The sequence below is a fragment of the Hevea brasiliensis genome, chromosome 3 (genome assembly GCF_030052815.1).
Source record: "Hevea brasiliensis isolate MT/VB/25A 57/8 chromosome 3, ASM3005281v1, whole genome shotgun sequence".
NCBI lineage: Eukaryota > Viridiplantae > Streptophyta > Magnoliopsida > Malpighiales > Euphorbiaceae > Hevea > Hevea brasiliensis.
The window spans coordinates 8,742,085-8,757,261 of record NC_079495.1 but is presented as its reverse complement, the minus strand read 5'-3'; the positions used below and the strand labels follow the sequence as shown (position 1 = coordinate 8,757,261).

General features: G+C 34.1%; 1 protein-coding gene across 1 annotated transcript; it reads left to right on the top strand.

Moving 5' to 3' along the window:
• The first annotated feature begins 8,919 nt into the window (after positions 1–8,919).
• LOC110664659 (probably inactive leucine-rich repeat receptor-like protein kinase At5g06940) lies at positions 8,920–9,687 on the top strand. Its single transcript, XM_058143233.1, has one exon. It carries the CDS (start codon positions 8,920–8,922, stop codon positions 9,685–9,687), a length of 768 nt encoding a protein of 255 aa, XP_057999216.1.
• Positions 9,688–15,177: the final 5,490 nt, after the last annotated feature.

The window sequence follows — 15,177 nt, the reverse complement described above, 5'->3', positions numbered from 1 at the left end:
ATTATGTGAAATTCACACATTAATTTTAAAATCAAACATTAAACAAGCAACATTTAGCCAATCAATATTTTAATTAAAATTTTAAAAAATAATTGTTAAACAATACAATTTTGAATTGATACATAAATTTACAAACTAAATAAGTTTTAGTAAAGGAAATACAAATAAACTATAATAAGATAATAAATCTCCAACAAAATAAATAATTAAGCTTATATATTAATTTACGATTCTCTAGTAATGCCTCTTTACAGGTTAGTGGTTCACAGGTTGACTTGTGATAAAAATAATAAAGATTTTCATAAATGTGTTAAATTGAGTTAGCGGGTTAACCCACGACATGAAATGATTATTAGGATATATTTAGTAGAAAGTTAAAAAATTAAGAGTTAAATGTTACCCCTGTAAGTTTTAATATTTAAAGAGAGTAATTATTAACGTAAGCCCCCCAAGGTTAACATTTAACCCCTCAAGAAGGTATAAATATTAATGAGATGAAAAATTAATCTAATCTCTTTAAGTATCCAAACAAAAGTAACAGTGGATTACAAGTTAAAAGGACAATAATTACCCCTTATTAACCTCATACCAAATATCCCCTTGGTATGTCATAAGTAGGTGTACACGATTTCGATTAAAACACGAATAAAGCCAATACTAACTCTCTATTTTTTATGTCGTGTTGAACTAATATTACTCAGGGTAGTGAGGGATTTTTGTCAATGACCTAGTCAATGAGAGCTAGACCCAAGGGGTAGAGTCAAATGAACAAGATCCAAGTAGATCAGCCATCCATACAATGGTAAATGACAGTTAGGCATATGAGCTTGAATTTGAACCCAACTGCCCTTTAGGGAGAGTGTGAAAGTATGAAAAATGTGATAAAATCTCACATCAACTAAGGATAAGAAATTGGAAGGACTTCAAAAAAAAAATGCAAATCAAATCAAAATAGGTAGAGTGACAGGGAGTTCAGGATCTATGATTTCCTATTGGTGACATGTCCAACTCCCACCATTATTAGTTTGAGTTACATTCTATTGTTTATGCAAATGTATTTAGGTTATGTTTGATAGAGCATAATATAATATAATATAATTAAAGTTGTAATGCAATATAATGTAATTGTCATTACATTCTTATGTTTGGTTGCAAAATAGAAATATAAGTGGTGTAATGTAATAATAATTTTAATTAAATTTTTAATTTTTTTATAGTGTTAATATTAAGTGGCAGTGGTTGCAGCAATTAGTAGTCAAGTGGTAGTGGTGGCTACATGGTGGTGGCAGTGGTGATAGCAGTGGTTAGTGAAGGAGCGAAAGCATGAAAATTGTTCATTAGAGCATTGAATTTCAAAAATTTTCTTCTAGGGTTACATGCATCATACCACATCTTTTATGTGCCTAATTAATTTGAATGCTCAATTGCACATTAAAACACTTTTAAAATGTATTAGGATCTATGTTTGCCATTCAAGATAGTGAATTAACAAATTAATTCATTTAAACCCTAGTTTAAAAGAGGAATTAGAGCACTAACCTCTTTGATGCACTATGGATGTGATTGGCACCTTTAGGAAGCACCTAGGACCCCAAGTGTTGTCCCTTTAGCTTGTCCACACCAAGATCACTAATGGGCAGGCCCCAATTTGCTTCTCAAGCCTTTGCCAACCGATTATAAATAGGGTTCTTACCTTTAGAGAGGTTGTATGTGTGTATAGGACACTAGAAACAATTTCTAGCAATTTTAATTCAAAGAAATTTGGGCAATTTCCTTTGAATTGATGAGACAAGATGAAGAAGAGAGGGAGAAGAATAGGTGCCGCCACCTTTGAGGAAGAGTAAGTGTGTTATGTTTTTCTTCTTTTTTTTCCATTTTATACAATTAAGTTATTAAGTTACTTAAACCCTATGCCACATATCACTGTCTCATTGCATCTTATTTTTTTTTTAATTGACTCAATCACATTAAGCCAAGTGTTAAAGCTAGACTTAATCTTGACTTTGATAATCTTACATGATAGGAAGACAAATGGCAAGTTTATATGATGCCATGTGTCGCCATCTCATGGTGCCACATGTCACCATGTGAAATGACCAAATTACCCTTATGTTGTAATTATGAGTTCTCAACCCAAAATCATTATTTCTCCTCTTCTAATCAATTTATATCAAATATAAATCAATTAATTAATCTCCATTAATTAATTTCTCACAATTAAATTCATATTTAAACACTTTAAATATAAATTTAACTTATACTATACGTCCAATAACCTAGATTTGGTTTCAAGTCATGCTAGGGACTTTGCAATCTTATTACAAACCAAACCTAATTAATTAATTAATTAACTCTTTAATTAATTAATTAAATGACATTTTACTTGGTGATTATCTTGTGTATGTTTGTGACTCACAAGGCTCATCACTAATTGGCAATGAGATATGATATTAACTCTTAATATCATTAGAACTCTTTTTTACCATAAATGATTTTTCTAAATCATTTTAGGCATCTCATAGACCATGGTTGACACCTAGCACAGCGTGCCATGGCCACCCAATTAGTAATAAGGAATATCTTAAATGAACCTATAATCATATGTTACCGTGCACTAGAATCTCTCTGTTACAAAATCCCAATTCGAGCTTGAGTCATGGTTTATGTCAAACCCCATTTGCTATGAATATTATGTTCCCTTTTAATTCCAGTTCTTGATTAATTAGATTTTCTTGTCAGAAACTCTTTTCTGACTAAATCTGTCTGTCCTGGCCAGGAACTTGAAACATTAAGAACAATTAAATGAACATAGGACTTTATCCCTATTCACTTAGGGTAACAGATTCCATCTTGATCAATACCTACCTCCATATATAACTAATAGGAGCCAACACATGCCTATATACCCATACACAGTACAAGTGTGAAAGCAGTATCAAACTCAAACCACCTATATACAAGATAACTGTGTTATCTCAGGTCTAAAGATTATATGCACTAATATGATATATGACAAGGCATTAACAAGAGTAAACTCCATGTGCTTGTCATATGCATCACTAGTTCGGCCTACTTATCATGTATAAGTGCCTATCATGTTTTTTATATGGCATGAGACTCACCATTCCATCTTATTTATATCTCATATAAATACCTTGGGAACAAACATGAATACAATCTTTATAGATAAGTTATGTCCTATGTGAAGTATCCTCGATTGTGAACCAATTTATGATACTTTGTGCTAGAAATGCTGTCACTCATATTCTTAATAACTTAAGAATAGAATTTCTAACAAAATATCAATGGACCTTTTCTATTACACATAAATATATTATGTAAATGGAAAAGTGAAATTGCCTTTTATTAATAAAATATGTACAAGATACATACTAAATGATATGCTCTAGGGCATACTAATAACAGTTAGGTGGTGTGGTGGTGGTGGCAAGGTGAGGTAATGGTGGTGATAGTAGCTAGGTAGTGGTAGAAGTGGCAGTTACTAAGTTGTAGCAATGGTCAAGTGGTGGTAGTGGTAGTGATAGCGATAACGATGGTCGTAATAGGGTGGTAGTGGTGGTCATAATAGGATAGTGGTGGTGGTGGTGATGGTATTAGTGGTGGTGGTGGTGGTGACAAATTAGGGTAGTAGTAGTAGTAGTATAGTGGTGGTGGTAATGTTGATAATAAGTGAAAAAATCAAAATAAGTAATTATGATTACTTCTATTTTTATTTTTAATGATCATTACGTTACTTAAGCATAATTGATTATATTATGTAATTGTCGTGCCATTACGTTAAAGGTCATGTTTGGTATGGCTTAATCAAAGTTGTAATACACGATTATGTTTCATATTTGATTACGTTATTTGGTAATACAAAAAAAATTTAACATAATGGAATGACATTATAAAAATAGATGTAATCGTGATTACATTACAACTTTAATTATACCTTACCAAATAGGGCCCTTTAATGTAATGGAATAACAATTATGTAACGTAATTAATTATGTTTCAAATAACATAATGGTTATTACAGACAAATATAGTTGTAATCCAGATTACTTGTTTTGATTTACTTGGCCACCACTGCTACTACCATCACTACTCCTACTCTGTCGCTGCTACCACCATCCCTACCACCACTATCACTATCATGTTACCACCATCAATATCATAATTACTTGACTGCACTACCATCACTATTACCTCACCTTACCACCACCACTACCATCTAATTACCGCTACCGTCATCACCACTACCACTTAGCCACTACTATCACTTGACTACCAATCACTATAACCATTATCACTTATTATTAACATTATAAAAAAATTAAATATTAAAATAAAAATTATTATTATATTCTACTACTTACATTTTTATTTTCCAATCAAATTGAGGAATGTAATGACAATTATATTACATTACATTATAATTTTAATTACATTGCATAATTGATTGCATTGCATTATAATACACTCTACCAAACATAACCTAAATTTTTTTATGTTACCAAACAACATAATCAAAGTTTTAATGTAATAGCCTTGTATTTTGTGAAAAGAAGAGAGATTTTTTTTTTTTTTTTTATTGTATGACATTGAGACATTGTTGAATTTGGTAATGGAACTTCAATATTAATGTAGGAAATTAATGAGGCATTGGAGAAGATGGCTCTGAGTACTGACCAAGATGTTGTAGCTTTTGTTAGAAGGTATATTTATATACACATTAGTGTATTTTCTATCACCTTGTTTCAAGGCTGCTTTTACACTTTTTTTTTTTTTCATTTGAAACAGGCATGATGAAACGCTTGAGACATGTCAAGCAAGGAAGGGACCGACCAAAGAACGTAACATCCTGTGAAATTGGTAAGTTATACAACCTTCTTTTAAAAATTCAAACTTTTGTAGAAACTGATATATACCTAATTAAAAATGGTTAGACAATACATTAATTTTAAAACTTAACATTAAACAAGTAAGCAATATATATATATAGCTAATCAATATTTTAAACAAAAGTTATAAAATAAATAATTGTTAAACAATATAATTTTCAAAATAATACATAAATTTACAAACTAAATAACAAAAGTCTAATAAAATAAATAGTTAAGCTTATATATTAATTTATGATTTTCTGGTAATGCCTATTTACAGGTTAGTGGTTCACAAGTTGACTTGTGATAAAAATAATAAAGTTTTTCATAAATGTATTAAATTGAGTTAGCGGGTTAACCTATAACATGACATGATTATTATGATGCATTTAGTAGAAAGTTAAAAAAATTAAGGGTTAAATGTTTGTAAGTTTCAACCCAATTGCACTTTAAGGGGGAGTGTGGAAGTATGAAAAATGTGAAGTATGAAAAATGTGATAAAATCCCACTTCAACTAAGGATATGAAATTAAAAGGACTTAAAAAAAAAATGCAAATCAAATAAAAATAGGTAGAGTGATGGGGAGTTCAGGATCTGTGATTTCCAATACGTAATATCACCAACTCCCACCATTATTAGTTTGAGTTCCATTCTATTGCCTATGCAAATGTATTTAGATTATGTTAGGTAGAGCGTAATATAATGCAATTAAAGTTGTAATGTAATATTATGTAATTGTCATTATATTCATATGTTTGGTTGTAAAATAAAAATATAACTAGTGTAATATAATGATAATTTTGATTTTAATATTTAATTTATTTATAGTGTTAATAATAAGCGGTAGTGATTGAGGATTGGTAATCGGATGCTAATGGTGGCTAAGTGGTGGTGGCAGTGGCGACAGCGATGGTTAGGTGGTGATGGTGGTAGCAAGGTGAGGTAGTGGCAGTGGCTAAGTAATGATATTAGTGGTCAAGTGGTGGTAGTAGTGATAGCGATGGTAGTAACAAGGTGGTGGTGGTGGTGATGGTATTAGTAGTATTGGTGATGGTGGTGGTGACAAAGTGGTGGTAGTAGCAGTGGTGGTCGAATAGTGGTGATAGTGATAGTATTGACAATAAATAAAAAAATCAAAATAAGTAATTATGATTACATCTATATTTGTTTGTAATGATCATTATGTTACTTTAAGCATAATTGATTACATTATATAATTGCCATTTCATTACATTAAAGGCCATATTTAGTAGGATGTAATTAAAGTTATAATATAATCACGATTATATTGCATATTTTTTTATATTATCAATAACGTAATCAGATATGCAATGTAATCTCGATTATATTACAATTTTAATTGCACCCTACCAAGCATGGCCTTTAATGTAATAGAATGGCAATCATATAATGTAATCAATTATGCTTACAGCAATGTAATGGTCATTACAAACAAAGATGGATATATCAAGATTACTTGTTTTGATTTTTTTATTTATTGTCAATACTATCATCATTACAACAACTTAGCTACCACTGTTACTACCACCAATATTCCTGTAACACCTTAGGCAAATCCCACATCGATAAAACACGGGAGAGATGCTGGGTTTATAAGTTGATGGTTCGTAACTCCTATTGACGCGTTTTAAAACCGTGAGGGCTTCAGCCCAGAGCGGACAATATCACTAGTGGGCCGGGCCGTTACATTTGTGGTATCAGAGCTCTCCGCGTGCAACCTTGAACGATGGTGGGGCAAACCTCGAGACGGCCGAGTCCCATAAGGGGGTGGATTGTAACACCTTAGGCAAATCCACATCGACAAAACACGGAGAGATCTCGGGTTTATAAGTTGATGGTTCGTAACTCCTATTGACGCGTTTAAAAGCGAGGGCTTGCCAGGCGGACAATATCACTAGTGGGCCGCCATTACAACCCACTAGTGATATTGTCCGCTCGGGCCAAGCCCTCACGGTTTTAAACGCGGCCAATAGGGTTATGAACCACCAACTTATAAACCCAAAGATCTCTCCCGTGTTTTGTCGATGTGGGATTTGCCTAGGTGTTACAATCCAACCCTTATGGGACTCAGTGTCCTCGCTGAGGTTTGCCCCACCATCGTTCAAGGTTGCACGCGGAGTGGCTCTGATACCACAAATGTAATGGCCCGACCCACTAGTGATATTGTCAGCTCTGGGCCGAAGCCCTCACGGTTTTAAAACGCGTCAATAGGGGTTATGAACCACCAACTTATAAACCCAGCATCTCTCCCGTGTTTTGTCGATGTGGGATTTGCCTAGGGTGTTACAACTTGTCACGACCCAGGGATGGGGTTGGGATGTGCTTGTTCAACCAGCTACGCACTGGGGTGGAAACTTCGTGTCCCACATCAGAAACGGGAAGAAAAGATTTGGGCCATATATGTGGGAGCCTTCCTCACCTGGTCAGCGCGCTTTTGGGAATGAAACCTCCCAAGGGACAAATCTGTGAGGCCCATGGGCCAAAGTGGACAATACTAACTGGAGAAGGATCGGGCTGTTACAATTTGGTATCAGAGCTAGACTCCCTCTAGTACGATGTGTGGTGCGAGGACGCACCAAGCGGAAGCTGGTGGGCTTGTCACGACCCAGGGATGGGGTTGGGACGTGCTTGTTCAACCAGCTACGACCGGGTGGAAACCGTGTCCCACATCGGAACGGAAGAAAAGATTTGGGCCATATATGTGGGAGCCTTCCTCACCTGGTCAGCGCGCTTTTGGGAATGAAACCTCCCAAGGGACAAATCTGTGAGGCCCATGGGCCAAAGCGGACAATACTAACTGGAGAAGGATCGGGCTGTTACAATTCCTACTCTATAACCACCACTACCATCATCACCATCACCATCATATTACCGCCATCACTATCATTATCACTTGACCACACTACCACCACTACTATCTCACCTTGCACCACCACGACTATCTAATTACCACTGTCGCTGACGTCGATGCCACCACTGGCACTGCTACTCGACTACCAATCACTACAATAATTATCACTTATTATTAATATTATAAATAAATTAAATATTAAAATAAAAATTATCATTATATTTTACTAATATTTTTATTTTGCAACTAAATAGAGTAATGTAATGACAATTAAATTACATTATAATTTAGATCGTATTACATAATTGATTATATTGTATTATATCAAGTTTTACCAAACGTAACATAAATTTTTTTATGTTATCAAATAACGCAATCAAAGTTTTAATGTAACGGACTTATATTTTGAGAAAAGAAAGAGATTTTTTTTTTATTGTATGACATTGAGACATTGTTGAATTTGGTAATGGAACTTCAATATTAATGTCAAAAATTATTGAGGCATTGGAGAAGATGGCTCTGAGTGCTGACCAAGATGATGTTGCCTCTGTTAGAATGTATATTTATATACATAAAAGTGTATTCTGTCACCTTGTTTCAAGGCTGCTTTTACTTTCTTTCTTTTTTCATTTTTTTTTTTCATTTGAAACAGGCATGATGAAACTCCTGAGACATATCAAGCAAGGAAGGGACCTGCCAAAGAACATAACATCTAGGGAAAAGTTTGTCAGCTATAAAACCTTCTTTTTAAAATTCATATTTTTGTAGAAACTAACTTACCCGAATAAAAAATGGATAGACAATCAAGAAACCGAAGAGGAAGGCTCATTCACACACTTGACATTACATGTATGAAGTAGAAATGAGAGCAATGGATGAGCAACTATGATGCAAAAACAAACCTTGTAAAAAGGGCTTTCACCTGTCACCATACTTCAGTAATACCAAGTAATCAAGAACAAAAAACAAATTCAAGATTTGGTTTCATGGAGTATCAAGAAGAGTGCTAGACAATACTTCAGGTATGACATTCTATCATGAATCTTTTAGCCCCTTTGGATCCTCCCAAGAAGTGTTAAAAGAGAAGCAAAAAGCCTCAGTTTTATCAAGGTTTAGGCATGCGAGTTCTGTCACCATAGGTCGATTGGTCTTAGTGCAATGGCATGTGCTTTAATCTCTATAGTAGTTGTTATTGGAATTTTGCTTGTTGCTGCTGAGTTCTTTGTTTTCCATCGATCCTCTAAGTGGAAATCTCAAATGGATGGCTGGAGCTCTGTGTTTTTCTATCCTCTTAGAATAATTGAGCATGATCTGGTTATGGCAATGGATGAGAAAAGTGTTGTAGGAAGCGATGGAGCATTTGGCAGAGTATATACTATAAGTTTACCAAGTGGAGAACTGGTTGCTATAAAGAAGCTAGTCAATATTGGGAGCCAAACTTCGAAAGCACTGAAGGCTAAGGTCAAGACATTAGCCAAGATCAGGCATAAGAGCAGAATTAAAGTTCTTGGATTTTGCCATTCAGATGAATCAGTTTTTCGAATTTATGAGTACTTGCAAAAGGGAAGCTTGGGGGATATGATTGGAGGAACAGATTGGCAGTTACAATGGAGTGTTAGAGTGAGGATTGCCATTGGGGTTGCTCAAGGATTGGCATATCTTCACAAGGATTATGTTCGACATTTACTTCACAGAAATGTCAAGTCAAAAAATGTTCTTTTGGATACAGATTTTGAACCAAAGCTCACTGATTTTGCTCTCGATCGACTCATGGGAGAAGCTGCATTTCGGTCAATAATTGCTTTAGAATCTGCAGATTCTTGTTACAGTGCTCCTGGTACACTTCTTTCCTTCTTAGTCAGCCACTTACATATGAATCCTAATCATTTGTTGGATTCTTATTTGTTTCCTGTGGACTACTTTTAATTGCAGATTAATTTGCACACCAGTTTAGGACCTTTTATTTGATCTCTTTTGATAACATTCTGCAAAATTTCAATTGCTTTTGGGTTTTTCATTTAAAACTAAGAAGCATTACCATGATTTTTACAAATATGTTTCAGAAGATGAGACTTGACTGAACTATATTATTTTGATATGCACTGGAGTTGCTGCCTAATTTAAGATCTGAAAAACTCCTCATATGGTTGATTTCTTGGTTACAAAACTTGGATACAGTACGAAAGCAACAGAACAAATGGATGTTTGCAGCTTTGGTGTTGTGCTACTAGAACTCATAACTGGCTGTCAAGCTGATCAAGCTGAACCAGTGGATTCACTTGATATCGTGAAGTGGGTTCGAAGGAAAATCAACATAACCAATGGAGCAATCCAAGTTCTAGATTCTAAGGTATCAAGCTCTTACCAACAAGAGATGCTAGGAGCTCTAGACATTGCTATTCGATGCACCTCTGTAATGCCGGAGAAATGACCCTCAATGGTTGAAGTTGTAAGAGAACTTCTATCTCTAAGCCTAAAAACTCAACTTCCAGGTTCAAACTTCTCAATGCAGGAGGAGATTTTAGTTCCAGTTTAAATGTTGAACAATAGATTACCCCTTTTGCTTCTCTTTTTGTTTCATGTCTTTATATGTAAAAAATGCAACTTGATTTCACATATGCTGTTTTAACTCTCCTCTATTTGAGGAAAGAAAGTGTTTGCATGGCATTCTCTGTTCTGGGTTTGGATTTAATTTTAAAATATTAGAAACAAATAAATTCGTAATTTTATAATAAGAATTACATATAAGGATTCAAATTATAAACTTTACAATAATAAGGACTTGAGCCTATATTATTAATCTGTTTCAGTCTCCCCGAAGGGAGGTTTTGGATCTTTTTTGTTGCGATCTGCAGGACAGTGCTTGGTCTAGAGTTGTTTCGGTAGCTCGGTGAGTTCATTCCTTTCAAGTTTTGGATATTCGATGATTCTATTTTTATGGGGTTGCATGTAGGTTGATGATCTTCAATGAAAGGGCTTTTATAGCCGTGCTTGTGTGCGATGTTTGGTTTTGAGGTCTCTGGCTGGAGCTGCGATGGTAATAGTCGAAAGCAGTTTGGAGGCCTTTAGTTGGTGTTTCGACTTTTGGCTCTACGGTTTAGTTTTTGCATAGTGAGAAGGTTTCCTTGTCTTGGCCGGCTTGGAATTTTCGTGAACGGCTTCTACACCATAATTGGGAAGGCTTTCTTGATTGCTTATAGTGCCATTAGACCTCTGTAGTAGCCCCCTTTGCCCGGTACAGAGCTGGGTTTATCATTCTACTGATATTCTAGAAGTTTGCTTTGTTGTGGCAGGGTAGCTGTGCTTGGATGGTGATGTGTCCCAACCGCAAGTGCACGGGTCGTTCAAGTAGTATAGAAAAAGATATCGTTCCCACGAGGAGTTGTGTTAATGATTGAATTTTTAATGTAAAATAAAATATGTTAAAATTGTATTTTAATCAGATTTTATAAAAGAAATTTAGGAATTTGAAGCATAAGGTATGAAAATGCAAAACTAAATTCAAACAATGACTAATTTAATAATTCACAAAATAAAGAAATTGATAATATTAATAATGAAAATTAATAAAATGAGATTAAACTAAACACTCAAAAGTAAAATTCCAAGCAATAATTGATAAAAGATGATTATGGAGTTAAGGATTCATATTTAAGTCATTTTGGGATTTTCCTTAGCTAGCCCAATCCATGAAATTTATGGGTTTAAAGGAGATTAATTCTAAAATCCTTTGAAAAATCTTTCGAGTGAGATAAAGAGTGACTTAATTAACTTAATCCTACTTTCGTAGAGTTAAAATTAACCAAGACCCATTAGGTTCTTTAATCAATCTATTAAAACCCTCTTAACCCTTAGTCTATTTCTAGATCTAAGTTAATTGAGTCTAATTTCTTGATTAACTATCACTTGGTTTTCTCCTTTCGGTGTTGCAACCAAGGATTAAGAATATAACTTAATGGGGCCCTTCACTAAGCATGTGAATAAGCACCCAAGAAATGGATTAAACCTCATAAATTTCATTAAATTGGGACTAACCCAGTTCAAATCCACAAAAATAACTAAAATATTACATCCCTTACTCCAGAATCAAAGAAAACTACTCACAATCCATGTTCAACACAAGAAATTCTAAGTAAAAGAGGAAATAAATCATGAAAATAACTAAAACTAAAGAAACCCGATACAAGAAAGGTAGGAAATATGCAAGAAAAGAAAGAAAACTCCAAATCTTTCTGGAAATGGAGGGGGTGACGTTTTAGCTCCCTTTTCTTGACTCTTCAGCTGTTGCCCTCTTCTTTTCTTTTTCTCTCCCCTTTCTAAAATGGGATAAGGGCCTTTTTATATCTTTTTCTCTGACAAAGAGCCCTAAAATGGTGTGTTTGAGGTGTGATTTTTTGAGGAAATCTTCTGCCAGCTCATTATGAAGTCTTTATGGGACTGCATAAGTGGACTGCATAAGTTATGCAGTCCCTTATGCAATTTTCGACTGGTTTCTGGCTCTCTGTGCGAAACTGCATGAGCAAGGTGCAAAACTGCATAAGTTATGCAGTTTTCTGTGAGGTCGCATAAGCAAGGCATGAATCTGCATAAGTTATGTGGCAACTTATGCAGATTTCGGCAGGTTTGGGACATTGGTTCTTCTCCTTATACAGATCTGCACAACTTATGCGGCAAGTTATGCGCAATTTGGCCAATGCATACTTCAACTTTGAAACTTGTTTTTGACATCTTTGGCTGTAAAAATCACTCCTCAATGGCAAAATTCTTTTTTTTAGTCCCTCAAAAACACCATTTTTCCTACAAAACAAAGTAAAATTACAAATTAATCCAAAATTGGCAATTATGAAAAACTATCTAAATAACTAATGAAATTAGCTAAAAGTGACTAATGATCAAATAAAATGGCTATGAAATTAAACCTAAATGACTATGCAAAATGTATCAAATACCCCAAACTCAAGTTTTTGCTTGTCCTCAAGCAAACTTTAAAATATAATGCGATTTTTAGGGGTGCCTTGTCCAAAGAGCTATGAAAATCACTTATTAAAGTAACTTAACATACCTTTAGCCATACCAACAATCCATATACCCATCCTTAAAAAAGGCAAAGAATTTAATGCTTATCCAAACTTTCACCGCTTAGCCATCAAGTCAATTATCATCCAAAATTCCCAAACCAACCAATCAAAAGAGAGAGTCATGCTCAAAAAGAATTCTAGAACAATCAATAGCCAAAGTGTCTCTATATAGAATGATGGAATTTAATGAGTGAATGAATAAATTTCCAATCCCATAGGCAAATTCTCTACTCCTATCTCCACTAATGTAGCAAGTACTATCAAGAGATCAAAGGTCTTTTTTTAGGGATGTAATGGGGCCATGGGGTTCAAAATGAGGCTAAGAAGAAAAAGGGGGAAAAGGATTCAAAATATGAGAATATTTTCAATCTTGAAAACATAAGGTACACTTCTTATTTTATTATTTTTTTCTTTTCTTTCTTTCTTCTTTATATATATATATATATATATATATATATATATATATATATATATATATATATATATATATATGGAGGAGAGAAATACACAATGAGAATTGTCAAGTGCTAGCATATTTTACAAAATACATAAAAATGGAGGGACACTTTGATACTTTAAACTTCTATCTTGTATTTTCTCTTGATGATTGTCCCTAAAAATGCTACCCCCAAACTCATTTCCTTTAATTACTTTGGGTGGATTTCTTTCAATTTGAATGACAATAGTGAAAAGCACATATACTAGCACTTTTACAAGATGACAAGCATTTCTTCTCCCTTTTATTGTATTTTTTCTTTCTTTCTTTTTTTTTTTTAATATCAGAGTATAAAGTGTACCTAATATTCAGTTATCCTCATGAAAAGGGTTAAAGTGTTTGGTTCATTGGCTAGGTAACAATAAGGGTTTCAAGAAAAATTAGGAATAAAAAGGCTCAAAAGGGTTTGCAAGGGTTAATTTTAATTAGGAAAAAGGCCAAATGTTTAAAATGAGAAGGTTTAAATCAAAGAATGCCTAATCATCTCTCTTTTCAAGTATAAGCTGGTATTTCGCCTTGAAAGGTTTAGAAAATTTGTTCTAGGATTGGTGAGACATCATTTGACTACCTTATATCCAATAACTCCCCCTAAACACTTCCATCTCTAAATGACTAGTTGGGTGGCTTTTTGGCTAAGAAGATATAGGCAAGGGATAACACTTCAAAACTTTGCACCTCTTAGGAAACTTTCAATCCACAAACCCAACTAAAGGTAAGTCAAATCACTCTCATAGGCAACTTTTCAATACTCAAGGGATTTGGCAAAAGATTTTATTTCATGATGCATGATTCCTAAAAATGAGCAATGCATTAACTAAATAAAACAAATCTATTTGTAATATCTATATGGTATGATTCCTAGATAATGTGTAATGTATGTATATATGTACAATATAATATATGCAATCTAATTACAATGTATGTGTATACAAATGAAATGGAATGAAATGTTTTTTTTTTGTACTATTTCCTATATTAAAATGTGAAAACTTTTTGCAAAAATCAAAATTAAAACATTAATGCATACCTCCAAACTCAAAATTGGACATTGTCCTCAATGTCTAAGGTGGTGCATAGTGAAATTCAAGTTAAAAATGAATAACCAGGTATTAGTGAAATGAAAAGCAAATGTGAAAGGTTACTTGGCATAGGACAGTGATTTAGCAGCTAAATTGTGAATTCAAGAGATGATGGTGATGCATAAGAAAGCTGCACAAGTTATGCAGAATAAATGCTGTACAGAATAGGTGCATAAGGAGTGTGCATAAGCTGTGCAGTATGGCATGAGTTGCATAAGGGACTGCACAGGCTATGCAGAACATTTGCAGAAGGAGTTTCACAGCCTGTGCAGTATATTGAAAAGCTGCAGCATAATGATATATCAAGGAAAAATGTGCAAACACCAGCAGAGGTATGTAAATATGTACAGTGCATAAGCAGGCTGCACAAGTTATGCAACATACAAAATGAGTTGCATAAATAACTGCACAAGTTGTGCAGTGGACTAAAAACTGCAGCAGAATTATATAATAGAAAAAAAATGAAAAGAATTGTGGGTCAAGAAGGAATGTACACTAGTATGCAAAATTGGAGCCCACAATCGTAAAGAAACAGTGAAAAGCCAAAGTTACCATCCATTCAATTTGTTCAGCAAACTAAATCAAAGCAAGTTAAATTTGTTCCAGCAACCTTAAAAATGTAAACCTGTATATAAAGGGAAACTACTAGAAGCTAAATAAGAATAGATCAAGAATCAATCTATTTGTATGGCTTTGCCCTTGTCTAAATGGTCTGCTGCTGAACTGGATGGGGGTGCTGCTGTTGAGGTGGTGGCTAGGATGG

What these genes read in the sequence shown, in the direction of transcription:
- LOC110664659 (XM_058143233.1), top strand. Translation starts at nt 8,920, where the DNA reads ATGGCATGTGCTTTAATCTCTATAGTAGTTGTTATTGGAATTTTGCTT.